At 46.5% G+C, this 14,480-nt stretch overlaps 1 protein-coding gene across 2 annotated transcripts; it reads left to right on the top strand.

Moving 5' to 3' along the window:
• Positions 1 to 8: 8 nt before the first annotated feature.
• OSER1 (oxidative stress responsive serine rich 1) lies at positions 9 to 13,838 on the top strand. Of its 2 annotated transcripts, none has more exons than XM_019539615.1 (4): positions 9 to 86; positions 5,580 to 5,695; positions 12,286 to 12,402; positions 13,066 to 13,838. In XM_019539615.1, the coding sequence occupies exons 2-4, from the start codon at positions 5,586 to 5,588 to the stop codon at positions 13,715 to 13,717; spliced, it is 879 nt and encodes a 292-aa protein (XP_019395160.1). In that variant the 5' UTR covers positions 9 to 86; positions 5,580 to 5,585; the 3' UTR covers positions 13,718 to 13,838. The 2 variants fall into 2 exon arrangements, with proteins under 2 accessions (XP_019395160.1, XP_019395159.1); XM_019539614.1 differs by lacking the exon at positions 9 to 86 and adding an exon at positions 1,447 to 1,604.
• The last annotated feature ends 642 nt before the right edge of the window (positions 13,839 to 14,480 follow it).

Raw genomic sequence — 14,480 nt, 5'->3', positions numbered from 1 at the left:
GACCCGGCTGCCGTCGCTTCCTGCCCGCGAGGGCGGGGCTTCCTCACAACGGCGGCGGCGGCGCCCGCGGGGCCAGGCCGAGCGCGGTGAGTGTGGTGTTGGGGTGGTGCTGAGCTGGGCCCGGGAGGAAGCGCCCGCGCTGGGGCCGGGCCCGGCCTCGCCTCGCCTCCTCTCCTTCCGGCTGCTTCTCAGTGGCGGCGGCTTCTGGGCCCGGGCGGCGGTGGTGTGGCGACAGGCCCCGGCCCCTGCGAATCGCAGCAGGGGGCCCGCGAGACCGGGCGGCGGGGACTAAGGCCCGCGGCTTCACCAGTTAGTGGGGGGTGTCCCAGGGTCCTTCCCTGCTCGGTGGGAATTGTCGCTGACCGGGTCTCGCCCAGTCCCTTGCGTCGCGGGGCTGCGAGCGCCGCCTGGGTCTGCCCTACTGATCCTCTCCCCCTTGCAGCCTCCGGTGTGTAAGGTGTGTAGGATAGTGGTTCCCAATCTGTGGTGCGTTTTAACAAATTTTTAAAAATTTTATTATAATGACTTCATATGACAAAAATGTAAGGTCGCATCATTTTAAATTGGCGGTGCGTAGTCTGTCAGAGTTTGGGAACTGCTGGTTGAGGAGGGTTGCGCTCAGAGGCTTTGCCTCTTGCTCCTCTGCTCGGTGGCTACTGCTGCCCCTTTCCTCCAAAAGTCTTCGGCCCCTTTTTGAAACTGTTCAGCCTGTGGTGGCAGCAAGTTCACCACATTACTGATCCACTGGTGAGAGAGAATTTCCTTGTGTTAGTTTTAAACTGACCTTCTGCTCGTTTTACTTTTGACCCCTAGTTCTTGTCTTGTGCGAGATCAGCAAATAATAACTTGTTTCCTTTCTGTACTAGTTTGGTCCTGGAAGGACTTTGATAAGGTGAATTCGTTGTAAAATGCACATGAATGAATTCACTGGGTAATGTCCCTCTGCGTAGTCCTACCTGTGCCAGTGAATAGCGTCAGTGTGACTGGATCCTGTGTAAAATGGTCCACTTGATCTGAAAGTGTCACGGCATTAAAAGCCATCCCCCTTGGAATTGAGATTAAAAGCTTTCCCCTGAGAGATCTGGAACTACACAGCGTGGCCCTACATGTGGGAGCTGTGTTGTTTAAGATATCTTCAAAAAAAATCATCTATTTCCTTGTTGAGGTCAAGGCTTCCATGATACTCATGGACAGAGCTTCAGGTCCAAGGAAGTGCACAGTATCATTAACACTTTCTGTTTGTGTCAAAAAAGAATAATTTTGGTGAGGTGGTGCCACCATGTACTAAATTTGCATGAACAATAAATCCAAGGCGTACCAGCATCCGAGTAAGAGAATATTGTAAACCAGGCTGTTTCCTTTTTTTCCTGCTTGTCTACTCAGATGAATACTGCAGTGACCAGTCTTCTATCAGTTTCTCTTACGTTTAGTTGCTGCCTGACTCAGTAACATAAAACATGCATCAAATACATTATGACACGCACACCCTTCCCTGTGTGTCATCATGACACCCATCTGGCTGCTTGAATGTGAAGTCATCCTAGAGCAAGTAGCAGAATCATCAGCTGACAGATGTGGGAGGCCATGTAGAAAGTGACTATTAGGTAGCAGAATATATCTTGTTTTTTGTTTTCATTTTTGATTTTGTAAATGTCTCCTCGTTTGTTAGAAGTCTCTCTTACTGAAACCTGCTGCCTTTTCAAGGATATAAATGACTTGGAATTACTTCAATTAACATATTTGCAATTAAATTAATGGATACTGTTGAATTGGAGTTAATACTTCTTATTACTGAGCCTTCAGGATAATAGGTGTTCAGTATCTATCCTCCTAGTGACTTTGTAATCATGCAGAGTTTAATTCATCCTAGCCAAAAAGCAGCACCATAGTAGGGACTTGGGTGTTAGGACAGCTGCGTGTAAGCATATGAATATATGGAGGTCTTAGATTTAAAAGACTATAAATGTAATCACCCTTGCATATGAGTACTTTTTGTCAGCCAAGAAAACTTCAGTTTAAACACTAAATATTAAATATTAAAGTTTGTTTAAATTAGTAGAACTATTGTGGATTCAGTTTTTGCAACCACTTACAAGTAATACTGATGAATTGGCAGAAGTTAAAGGGGCAGTAAACATGATTAAAAAGACTGGGAGGTTGTGAAGGTTAATGTCCAAGTAGGGCTAGTGACAACCAAAGTACATTTTAATTATGACTTAAGTCAGCAAACAAAAAATGCTGAATAGTTTATTGTAATCTAGTTATGCATTTGTGCTACTTAGTTTCTGAAGAAGGTTTTCATTTTCTTGGCAGTCATCAAACCAAATGTTTTTAAACTAAACAAAATTTGGTTTCTTTTTTTGCCAAGAAGAAGGATACATTGTTTCCATATATGTTTATTTAAATGCTTAAATAGCTTGAAAAATATTTAGGTAGGCTCCCAGGTTTTGTATATTATTGTATTAGAAAATAGTGAGTGATGCATCCCTCAATTGCTAAACTTTTTTTTTGTTTAGTATGTCAAGAGGCATTTGGATGGAAATTGGAATTTAATTAAAATTATAGAAACAGTTTTAAAATTTGTATTAAATAAAAAGTTGCATATATAAGGGGGAAATCTTGTTAACCTATTTTTATTTAAAGTGAATTGATGTACTAGGCAAATAAAGGGTAAATTAGTCAGTAAGGGTATGTCATAGACAGAGGGTATGTCTATATGAGGTGCTTTACTGCACAACAGACTAATCTACTAAAGAGTCACCATCTACACATGCACTCCATTTACTATGCAGTAAATTAGTCTGCTGCACAGTTAGCTACTGCAAATTTGCTCCTGGTCAGCCCCAGCACTAGGGCAGCTCTCTGCACACCCCCTGCACCCACCCCAGCTTTAGGCTGTGCGGGTGTTTCCCCAAACAGCCTGCGGCTGGCCAGGAACTGTCCTGCGGCTGCGGGCAGCTCCCAGCCAGGTCTGGGCTGTGTGGGAAAATCCCTGTGCAGCCTGGAGCTATCTGGGAGCTGCCCCGTAAGGGACAGTTCCTGGCCAGCCCCCAGCTGCATGGAAAAGCCCTGCTGGGCACTGGGCTTGTAGTCATGTGTAGGGGGCTGGAGAGCTCTGCAACAGTAACAGTCTCCTGGGCCCCTGCACATCAGGATCCTTCCTGAGTGTATGGGGCAACAAGACAGCTGCAGCTGACAGCTTTCCTGGCCCCATGTGCATGGGGTGTGACCCCATGCTCTTTGCCAGCCCTGGGTTAGCATCCTAGGGGAGCCTGGAGCTCCCCCTGGCTGCTGCAGACTAAGCAGGTTTGTACCAGGCTGCTCCTGTTGACAGCAGATTTGCCCTCAGGGAAGTCTTATTATGTAGTATTTTACTGTGCATTAAACCTTTATATAGCATTAATAGCACATGTAGATGCACCCAGTTAGCTTCAGGTTACCGTTCCCCAGATTGTTAAAGATACTTAGGCTTCTAGAGGTGAAGGTAGCTGCTTAGCAGGATTTCTAAAATGCCAATCAAGATACCCATGACAGTGGCTTCATATCCTCTGAATTTTCCCTACTGTTATACTCTCCCATGTGATTTTTATTCACGGATGGAAGAGAACAGGGAGTGAGAAGCTCTTTTGCTTTTGTAGTTCTTAATAATTTTCTAGGGGTGCACCAATAGAGATTTTTGGGGTCGATACCGATGCCCGATATTTAAGAAGGCATATCGGCCGATACCAATCGCATTTCTGATGCACCTGCCTCCAGCTGGTAAGTCTGGTGTGGTGGAAGGGGAGGAGCAGAGCCGCGGTTTGTGGGGAAGGGGAGGCAGCTCCTGCTGCTGCTTGCACCCCAGGAGGTCATGGGGGAGGGGGTGCCCGGATCTGTGTGGGGCAGGGCGGGCTGGGGCTGCACAGGGCTCTTCTCGGCGGGGGCTCAGTTTGGAGCGGGTGCCAGTGGTAGTGGGAGGATGCTGGATCCACCCCATATTTTCCCACTGTTCTGCATAGCCACTGCCAGCTGCAGCCCTGGCTCAATGCCCCTTCTCCATCTGGGGCTGTGCCAGGTGGCTGGCAACAGTGGCACTGAGAGCAGAGTGATGGTGAAGTTTGGGGTGCAGCATCCTCCCAGGGTCACTGGTGCCTGCTCCAAGCCTAGTCCCCGCTGAGAAGAGCCTGGCTGCAGCCCACCTGCCCCACCTCATGAAGATCCAGGGGGCAGATGCCCCACCATGTCCTCCTGGGGTGCAAACAGCAGTGGAAGCTACCTTCTCTTCTCTCCTCCCCTGCCCCCCACAAGCTGTGGCTCTGGACCCGCCGCCCCACCTAGGCAGTGCCTGCCCCTGCCCCCTCCCTCACCGTGGGGGACATGGATCTGCCCCCTCCCATGCCCCTTCCCTCCCCCATCTCCTTCCACCACACCAAACTGACCAGTTGGAGGCAGTTCTCCACACTGCCAGCTCTGCTCTTTGCTGCTTGAGTACTGTGCTGCGGCTGCACGCAACGCGGGCACTTATCGACCAAATTAGGCCAATATTTGATGCAGCCAGTTTTCTTTATATCTGTACAAATCCAATATCAGACCAATGTATTAGTTGCACCTCTATCATTTTCCCAACCTTGAATGAATTAACTCAACTAAGAAAATATGGGTTCTACATTGGTCAGCTGGACTGAAACAACAAAAGCAACAACACACTGAAAAGTTCTTCTGTTTGGTAGAATGTAAACAACAGCAATTGTTTCGCTACAAAGACAGAAAATAATTCAGCCCTTGTAACTGCTAGTGATGAAGATAGAGTTGGTGTCCCCACTCTGAATCTGCATATAATTAGAAATTAATAACCGTATCTCATTAAAATATGAGGAAGACTCATCATCATTGTAACATATTTAAATAATTGCTATGTATTAGAACATTTAAGCACTAGTGAAGTTGTTGCAATTTCAAAATTAATTTAAAACAAGTTTTTTGGAGGTTTTTTGTTTGTTGTTTTTCATGTATTGAATTCAAACTAAATACACAGGCTTGTTCTTAACATTTATTTATATCCAACTGGACAGGTAATTGCAGAAGGGGCATGGGATAACTAGTTTTGGGGGTTAAATGCTAATAACGGATAGTTACTCTGAAATACTGTGGTGTAACAATGTTCAGTTGAAAACTGAGGGGAAAATTTGGACTGAACATCTTATAAAACTTACTAATGCTCTAACCTGGTTTGCTATTATCACTACATTATTACCTTGACAGGAAAAAGCAGCAAAAGCGACACTAGAGTAGTTCTTAAGCCATGGTTTACCAATGGCCTGCAAAAAGGTGCCCTAGTTATGCCAGGAGAGTCCCCAGTAGAGATCTGGTGTACTAGAGGAAGCGATGACCCTTCCATTTTTAAGTATTTCATAATTTTTCCTGAATTTGCTCACAGCTGCTTTTATTACAGTGATTTGTGCTTTCTACATGCAGTTTTATAACTGGGTTTACTTCTAGTGAGTTATGTTGTTTCTGGACAATCATTTCAACCTTTTTTATCAGAGTACTGGTTGCCTCTGGTTTTTGTGTTTTTTCTTATGTGATTTCTCTGCTTTCAGCATTATATGGTAACTTGTCAACAATCAGGCATCCTGATGATGAAAACAGAAGCCAAGGATGGAGAAGAGGAAAGTCTGCAGACAGCTTTTAAAAAGCTAAGAGTTGACACAGCAAGGTGAGTATACAGCAGAGTGCTAATGGGGCTGTACAGCCGGAGGACTGCTGGAGAGCTACTCTGTAAATAAGTTCTGGGTGAGCTGAGGTAGATGCTGAATGATTTTGTAGTACAAGCCTTAAGTCTAGTTTGACAATCTAAAATTGGGGAGAGGGTTGTTTTTAAGCAGGTTTTCATGGTTTAGAGAATTAATGGTATACTTTGTATCTGTTTTTAATGCAATACCAGATGGGCTACCAGTGATCAAGAGCTCTAGCATTTGGTTTCTCATGTGAAGTGACTGGTTTGCCTCCATTTGCCAGAAGGCATGTCCACATCACTGGACTACTAGCACTGTAATTAGTCTATACTGGCAGTGCCAGTTGTGCAGCCACTCATGATGATGGATTCCTGTCTCATTCCTAGAAATGAGTGATTTATTTTTCATGTCAGTACTGGGGCTCTTGTTACAGTGACATGGGAACACGACCATGGTACTCTGCTCTCTGGGGCAGTATTTGCAAACCTTTGTTTTGAACAGAACATGTTGAAATGGAAGGTGTTGTGCATAGGAGGACTCCTTGTTACCTGTAAGATGCGTAAAATGGTATTTACTGCACTACCTAATGCTCTACTAGAGCAAAAGGAGTTACCTTCTCCTTTGGTTTTAATGGGACACCCCTCTGCTACTTGATTGACCTTTGTATCCAGACTTTACTCAGGCCTGGTCAGCTCTAGATTTCACCCTCTGTTACAGCTGTCCAGCTTTCCAGTGTGAGCCCCTGTTGCAGATAGCTTACACCAGGAGTAGGCAACATTTTTTGGCCGGAGTGCTGAAAACCCCCACAATGCTTACCTTGGAAGGTGCTGGAGTGCTGGCTTGCCAGAAAAACCAAATGAGGGCAGGGGGTACATGGCAGGATGCCCTGCTTATGCCTTCTGCCCCCCAGCCCTGCTGCCTCCCAGCCCAGGCTCTGTACCTGTCAGCAGCTACCCAGAACCTGGGCCAGTTGTAAACATCTGCTGCCTCTCCACCCTGGCCCCAGCCCTGGCCCCAGCTGCCTCCCAGCCCTGGCTCCGGGGAGGCACCACATACCGGCAGTGCTCCCTGCTCTGCTGCCCTTGCTGCTTCTGCAAAGCAGTGTTGGAACCCGGTGCAGCAGGGCACATGGGAGCAGCGTAGGCAGCAGTGCAGATTTGTTCCTCTCGCTGCTGCCCCTGCCTCCAGGGGAAGTGTGGCAAGGCAGCGGGGAGCCCTGTGCACCCGCTCACTCCCAGTACCCCCCCAACGCCGTGGTACAGGCGGGGGCCGCGTGCAGCCCACCCCCCTGCTCCGTGGCAGGGAACGAGCTGGTGCTGAGCGCGGGGGAAAATTCGATCCTTCCCTGCCCCATGGCTGGCGCTCCCTGCTGCAGCTGCTCGCAGTCCATGCAGGACTGTCCTGAACAGGCACAGGTAGTCCCATGTGGGCTGCAAGCAGCTGCAGCGTAGGGCACCAGGCATGGGGTGGGGGAAAGGCTGCTTTTCACATGCTCAGCACCAGCTTGTAAGCCGCCCTCACTGCCAGCCTGGGCCCTGCGCTGGCTCCGAGCTTGCCTGTCAGGGCTGCTCTGCAGCAGCTGTGGCCCCCACCACTTGCTGTGCCAGGCAGTAATTGCCACCACCACTTTTGGGCTGCCCAGTGCGCGAGCTCCAAGCAGGCAGCAGCAGCAAACACTGCGCGGTGTGGCAAGCAGGGGGGCTGCAGCTTCTGTCACTGTGGCGCAGTTCCAGTGGGTGAGCCTGGAGCCAGTGCAGGGCTCAGGCTGGCTGTGGGGGTGGGTTACAAGCTGGTGCTGAGCATAGGAAAAGCCGTCCCTTCCCCACCCGGTGCCCTGCACTGCAGCTGCTCACAGCCCACATGAGGCTGCCTGTGCTTGCTCAGGACAGCCCCATGCGGGCTGCAAACAGCTGCAGCAGGGAGTACCAGCCATGGGGCAGGGGAGGGCCACTTTTCCCCAGGTTCCTTCCCTGCCCGCAGTCCTTCCCCCCACCACACTTTACCTGAGGTTCTGGCGCTGGTGCCCAGTGCAGCTAAGAAGCTACATGGTCCCAGGCCAGAAGCCCCTGCTGGGGCCTTCTGCCCCCGGTTCCTGTCATTTTTGACAGGAACCAAAGACAGATAAGTATTCATTTTCTAAGTTTTTTTTTAGGGGCCCCACAGGCCAGATAGATGGCCTATCTGGCCCGTGGGCCATATTTTGTCCACCCCGAGCTACCCAGAGCTGGGGTTCACTGCAGCTGGAAGGCTGCAAATAGTTGCTGCCTCCCCGGCCCCAACGCGTGCGGAGGAAAATGGCCTTGCGTGCCACGCTCGGCACGTGTGCCAGGGGTTACTGACCCCTGGCTTACACCAATGTAGCGTAACTTACGTTAACACAAACTACACTTGTTGAAAACAGGCTGATCTGCCCTTGTGTAAATAATGCTGCAGAGCATTTGTGCATGCTGTGTGTTTGCACTGGTGATTGAAATAAAGAAGTAGACAAGGCTTCAGTTGTTTTCAAGCTGGTTAGGTGTGTCAGGAAGCCTCCCAGAGCCTTTCAGTCCTGTATCAATACAGTTTACTGGGATCATTAAAAATCTGACATCCTACTTCCTCTGCCCAGGACCCTCTCTTTAGAATGCTTTACTTTTTCTGATATGATGGTTCTTCAGAGCAAGGATGGTTTTTCTCACACTCGGCCTTCAATTGAGCGGTCTCTGTTGATGATTGTTAGATCAGGAATTTCCTTAGTTCTAATATATTGGCCTCTTAAATAACCACTGACTCTCACCTAGGACAAGGGGGTATGAACTGAATTTCACTTTACAGAAAATCGCCTCCCCCAGCATAAACAATATAGTGCGAAATGATTCATTGGGTAGCTGAAACCAGTGTATCAAGACTCAGCATAGAAGTACCCTCTGGACTAATACAGCTGTCTGAAAATGGAGGTTTTGGATGGATTTGTAGTATCCTGCCTTAACACATGGAAACACAGTGAGCAAATGAACATACTGCACATGTTGAGCAGTTTTATTTCAACAATATCTGCATTTGCTCTAACAAATTAGTATATTAAAAATTGGAAGTTGTTACAACTCTCTTCAGTACGATGAAATGTTTCAGAGCCTATAACTTCAAGTGCCTGGCAAATAATTAATGAGACCTGAAAGTAAAGATTCTTAGAACATAGTGATACTTCCAATTGTCATCCTGACTGTAACACTGATGCTGTGTATTCCCTTCTCTGACTCGTTTCTGTTCTCTATGCTCATTTTATTTTCTGCCTAGAAATATGGGCTTTGTCTTCATTTTAAAGTACTTAAGAGTAAATTTTTGTTAGTAACAGTGCCCTTTCAAACTAATGTGCACAAAGAGTCTTCCAGTGTTGGAGTGTGGTAAAATGTGTCTAGCATTTTTATTTTGTGTGTGTTAGGAGAAGCCTAAAACAGCAAAGGATAAGACTGCTTTGGTAAGCTTGGAATAGCTGTGACTCAGTCCTAGTAAAAACATGACTGAATAGTATTTGGACTTTCCACAAAAGTCCCATCTAATGAAACCAAAGTGCAAAGATGATCTGTAGATTGGATACTGAAAAACTGTGGGGAACAGAGCTGTGATGAACACTGGAGTGAAAGGAATTAATCATACTTGTGACTAAGGGAAATGAGGTTATTGTATCATAAATTCCTATTAGTCTCATGTCATGACAGTGGCTCAGAGCTGTCTTGTTTGTCAAGTGAGCTGAATATTTTAGCCTGATGTTATGTAATCTCCTGAAAACAGAGTGAGCATGGATCCTATTGGCTGAGCTTTTTTTCCTTCTGGTTAAGCTTTACTGATGCCTAGGGGTGCACCAATATAGACTTTTGGGGCCAATACCAATAGCCAGTTTTTAAGGAGGCATATCGGCCGATACCAATCCAATTTCCGATATAGAATGGAGAGCTGCATGCAACTAGTAGTGATGGAAGGGGAGTGGAGAAAGAAGGGGCATGGGGGGGAAGCAGATCAAGGCCCCCATGGTGAGGGAGGGAGTGGGGCTAGGGCAGGCATTGCCCAGCCGGGGCTGGGCATGGGATGGAGCCATGTCCGGGGGCATGGGGAGGGTGGGGTAGCTCCCACTTCTGCACAGGGGTGGGGTGTGCATGTGTGCCCTGGATCTGTGCTGGGCAGGCTGCTGCTGGGGGCAGGGAGGAGGGGCTGGAATGGGCTTGGGGTGGGTGATGGTGGCACTGGGTAGGGGCTACAGGGAGGTGGCTGCAGGCATCTCAAAATTTGCTGTAGCCCCCCTCTCCAGCCCCTACTCCTAGCGCCAGCACCGTCTACCCTGAGCACAACTTGGCCCAGCCCCCACCATGAAGAACCCAGCACAGTCCCAGCCCCAGCTCACAGCTGCAGCCTGCCCCACACAGGTCCAGGGGGCATTCCTCCCCCCCCCGCACTCCCCAGACAAGCCATGGCTCCATCCCACACCTGCCTCACACCAGCTGGGCAGCTGCTGCCCCAGCCCCACTCCCTTAATCATTGTGGGGGCCTTGATCCGGTTCTCCCCCCCAACACCCCTTCCCCTTCTACCATAACAGACTTACCAGCTGCATTTAGCTAGGATGTGCTTCTCACCACCTATGTGCTGCACTGCAGCTGCATGCATGCACAGGCCGTGTATGTCAGCCACATTATCAGCCACATTGGGCCAATTTCCAATACAGCCTATTTTCTTTATAGTGGTGCTGATCCAATGTTGGACCGATGTATTGGTGCACCTCTATTGATACCCCACTGACTGCCCAAGGTCTGTCCTCTAGCCTTCTGCTCTACTGTGACATTTTATCTCCTTGTCTTTAAACTGCAACTCAGCCCCAGCTCTTTGCTGCCTTTAACTAAGGAATGACTGATTTTCTTCATGTTATACCACTAATAGGCCGCACATCACGCTCCCCTTGGTGTTCTCTGCTGTGTCTTTTATGAAAGGGTGTACAAATGGTTTCTTTAGCTGCTGAAAGTGTGCATGCACTTTCCCAACCTGACTTTTTCAGAACAAAGGGACTTCCCAGGAGATTGCAGACATGGGCCTAAACTTTCAAATTTGCAAGTCTAATTTGCACATATCTGCTGAATAACTATGTACACAATAGTAGTAATTGTTAAGTGTGTTCAGCTTTGAAAATGTGGGTCTGAGAGCTAAGTAAATCTTCCAGGGCCCTGAGATTGTAATATGCTATAACTTGGTAGCTCCTTTGGCCATGTTTGTAATGCTGCAAAGAGTTTCTTGTAGTTGGTTCTCTCCCTGGACACAGATACTAGTACTGTATTTCTAGTTAAATATTCCTTAGATACAAATAGGTTTTGTTTATGTAAAGGAAGGACTGTTTTTTTAATCTGTCCATCTTAAAAAGGGGCATTTTCTTCAGAGTCTGTTTCTCTGGGAAAATTATAATAGTTGTGGCTAAAAGCTAGATGCCAAACAGCAGCCACTTCAGTTACTTTTTTAAATCAATATTCAGTAAGTGAGAGAATGATGTTTAGTATTTAATCACACTTCAAAGAAACCTGCATATAAAATCTTCCCATAGCCCCCCCCCCCCCATGGTGGCCAAATCTCTGAATCAAACCAGAGGACCCTTTAATCCAGGGGTAGGCAAAATGCGGCCTGCAGGCGAGATGCAGCCTGTCAGGCCATTCTATCCGGTTTGCGGGGCCCCTAAAAAATATAGAAAATTAATATTTATCAGCCCCTAGCTGCCTGTCATGTGGCCCTCGATGGCTTCCAAACTGAGTAAGCGGCCCTCCACCCAAAAGAATTGTCTGCCCCTGCTTTAATATCTCTGAATTGATTCGGAAAGATTCAGTGATTTGGACAGACACAACTTTAAATGGGTTTTTTACATACCTCTAGGTACCAAGCAACTCATCAGTGCTGCAATGCTGGGGTGCATGGAGTGTCCCACAGAAGCATGGGGGGATCCCCAGCATGCTTGGCATGCGCCCCAGCATCACAGCATTCACAAGCCACACTGGTACCTTGAGGTATGTAGAAAAAACCTTTCAAGCTGTGTCTATGTCCAGATCTCTGATTCTCCGAATTGGCATCAAATCTTCAGATTCAGCTGAATCAAACAAGGGACAGCGATCCGAATCAACAAATCAAATCACTGTCCCTGATTCGGGCCAAATCCAAATCGAACAGGGCTCACTTCGCACATCTCTTTTGAACATTATGTGGCTTGAGTAGTGAAAAGATGCATGAGAGGGAAAAATGTTACTACAGTACATTTCTGTTACTACAGAACAATGGTACAGGTATTTGATTATTTAAGTTATGTATGTTCATCACAGAATTTTAACCTATTAAGACTTAGAACACTTGTATTTTCCCCGTTTTAATGGTTCAGTGGTCAAGGAGGGTTGAAAGAATGACTTCTAAGAGATCCTCTGCAAGCAGTTTGCTTCAGGCAGTACTGTCTACATAAAATGAGCAAGTTTTGGGAAAGGAGATTCAAAACTTCTCCAGTCTATCTTGACATAATTCAAAAAATGAGAAAAAAGAATGTAATTCATGGGACTATTATACATTCTCTTTCAGCTCTATTACAGCCCTTTCTGTGAAGGGTGAAGGGACAAGTACCAGAGCATTGGTTAGAACAACTACTGATGAAAGCAAACCCAAGACCACATGTGCCTCTAAAGAAACTTGGCATGGGTAAGAGCAACCTGTGGTTGATAAGACTTGGAAATGTGAACACACCGGGCTGAAATCTAGTACCTGATTCTGTTGCTGATTTAGGATCCTCGGCACATTTGTTTGCAAAATGTTTTGCATTTTTCCATTTCTCTTTTCAAATTACTGGATTTCCTTGCCCAGCCCTTGTCACTGATATTGTTTCTAAAGCTACAAAGTTCAAGTGAAACATTTCTATGGATATGTGTGAAACTCTTCAGCCACACCTGGGTTGAAATGAAGTATACACATGTATCCAGTAAGCTGCTACTGTGGCATGTGTCACTTTAAACCATGAGTGCCATTACATAATCACTCAGCATCCTGTCTATATCGGTGTTCTGTCTCTGAGTCTCTTGCCTCTGTTTCCCTAATGTTTTGTGTGTATTTCATGCTTTACATTTTCAAATGATAGCTAAAGTATTAGTTTATCCTTCTTCCATTCTTGATTTGCTATTATTTCTGTGCTGCTCTTGTGCTAGCATGAAAGACAACTTTTCTTAAGTACCTTTTTACCTCCTACATTCCCTCTTAAAAAAATCTTATTCATTCATTCATTTAGCAGCCTGTCCTAATTCACAGAAGTGGAAGAGTACTTGCAACTGGCAACTGAATAAAACTCCCTTGTGTATTTTCTACTGTTAGGTCTATGAGGAAACCTTCAAGAGGAGCAGTGAGAACCCAGCGCCGCAGGCGTTCCAAGTCTCCAATTCTTCCTCCTAAGTTTATTCACTGCAGTACCAAACCACCTTCCACATGCAGCCAGTTAGTATGCAAGAGCCCAGCTGACCCTCCGGACAAAGTAAAGGAACAATCCAGTACTCATGTCAATGATGCTGGCCCCAAAGGAGTTGGTACCGAGTCTTTGGCTTTTGTTACAGAGCAAGTGCCAGAAAACAAATTGAATAACTCTCCTGCTGCCATTTCTCTAACAGTCAAAACAAGTTTAAAGACCACACATCTTTCTGACTTTCAGTCTGTGTCCAAGGAAAACATGAGCAAGCCATGTGCGTGCCTGGACAAGATCTGCCAGTGTAGGCGGTGGCAAGAGATGGAAGTGTACAAATTCTCTGGCTTGCAGAACGCTCTCCCAGTGCCACCTGAGAGAAGAACAGTCACTGAGGACCACTCTCAGCCTTTGGCATCCCGAACTCCTTCAAGCTCTCCACGATCTTGCTCTGAGCAAGCCAGGGCCTATGTGGATGATGTGACTATTGAAGATCTTTCAGGATACTTGGAATATTACTTGTATATTCCAAAGAAAATGTCTCACATGGCAGAGATGATGTACACCTGACTGCAATGGGCATTTAATACTGAAGAGGGTTTTGGTTGAAATCGACCGTTGGTCACTCTCCACATAAGCAACTCACTCTCTGCTCGCTGTGCTTGCAATAAAAACACTTCTTAGCATCTCAGCTAACTTGTGTTATTGACATGAGACAACTTAATTTCAAAATGATACAATTCAGACCCCAGTGAGTTTGGTTAGAGAATGTCCTCTCATATTTGCTTAAGATATGGTGAATTTGGGAAGCTGTGTGGTAATTAAAGATAATACTTTGAAGAAGAAAAAAGCAGTTGGAATTTACTGCAGAGAACCCTATGTGATCAAGCTTGTCCTTTTGAGGAGTCTGATGCAGTTTCTCATGTGAAGTCATTTTTTTACACTGGGTTGCAACTCAGTCTGTGGTGGATTCAAGAGTAGGGTCTTGCCGGTAGGCTGGTCCATCCTGTCTCACCAGATTATAAGAGCTTTTTAAATGTAGGGCTTCTATCCCACTCTTCCTCATCCTCTTTCTACCTCTTGCTCTAGCCACTGTGGATACCTGCATTTGTGTTTCTGGAGGGGGGGCAACATTTTTTATGTTTGCCTGAAGAAAGGCTTTGTTTCTTTCTGTTCTCCTCCTCTCTCCCTGCAGTTCCTCATCTTCCAGGCTAGTATATTATCAAGTACTGGTGTGTAACATTGGAAGTGATACTAATGGACCAGGCTACCAAATCCAAAGCATAAAGAATGTAAAGGAAACTCTAGAGCTGGCTATTAAGGAATGTGATTT

The sequence above is a fragment of the Crocodylus porosus genome, unplaced genomic scaffold (genome assembly GCF_001723895.1).
Source record: "Crocodylus porosus isolate Cpor-Errol unplaced genomic scaffold, CroPor_comp1, whole genome shotgun sequence".
Lineage (NCBI taxonomy): Eukaryota > Metazoa > Chordata > Crocodylia > Crocodylidae > Crocodylus > Crocodylus porosus.
This window is presented reverse-complemented; position numbering and strand designations above follow the sequence as displayed.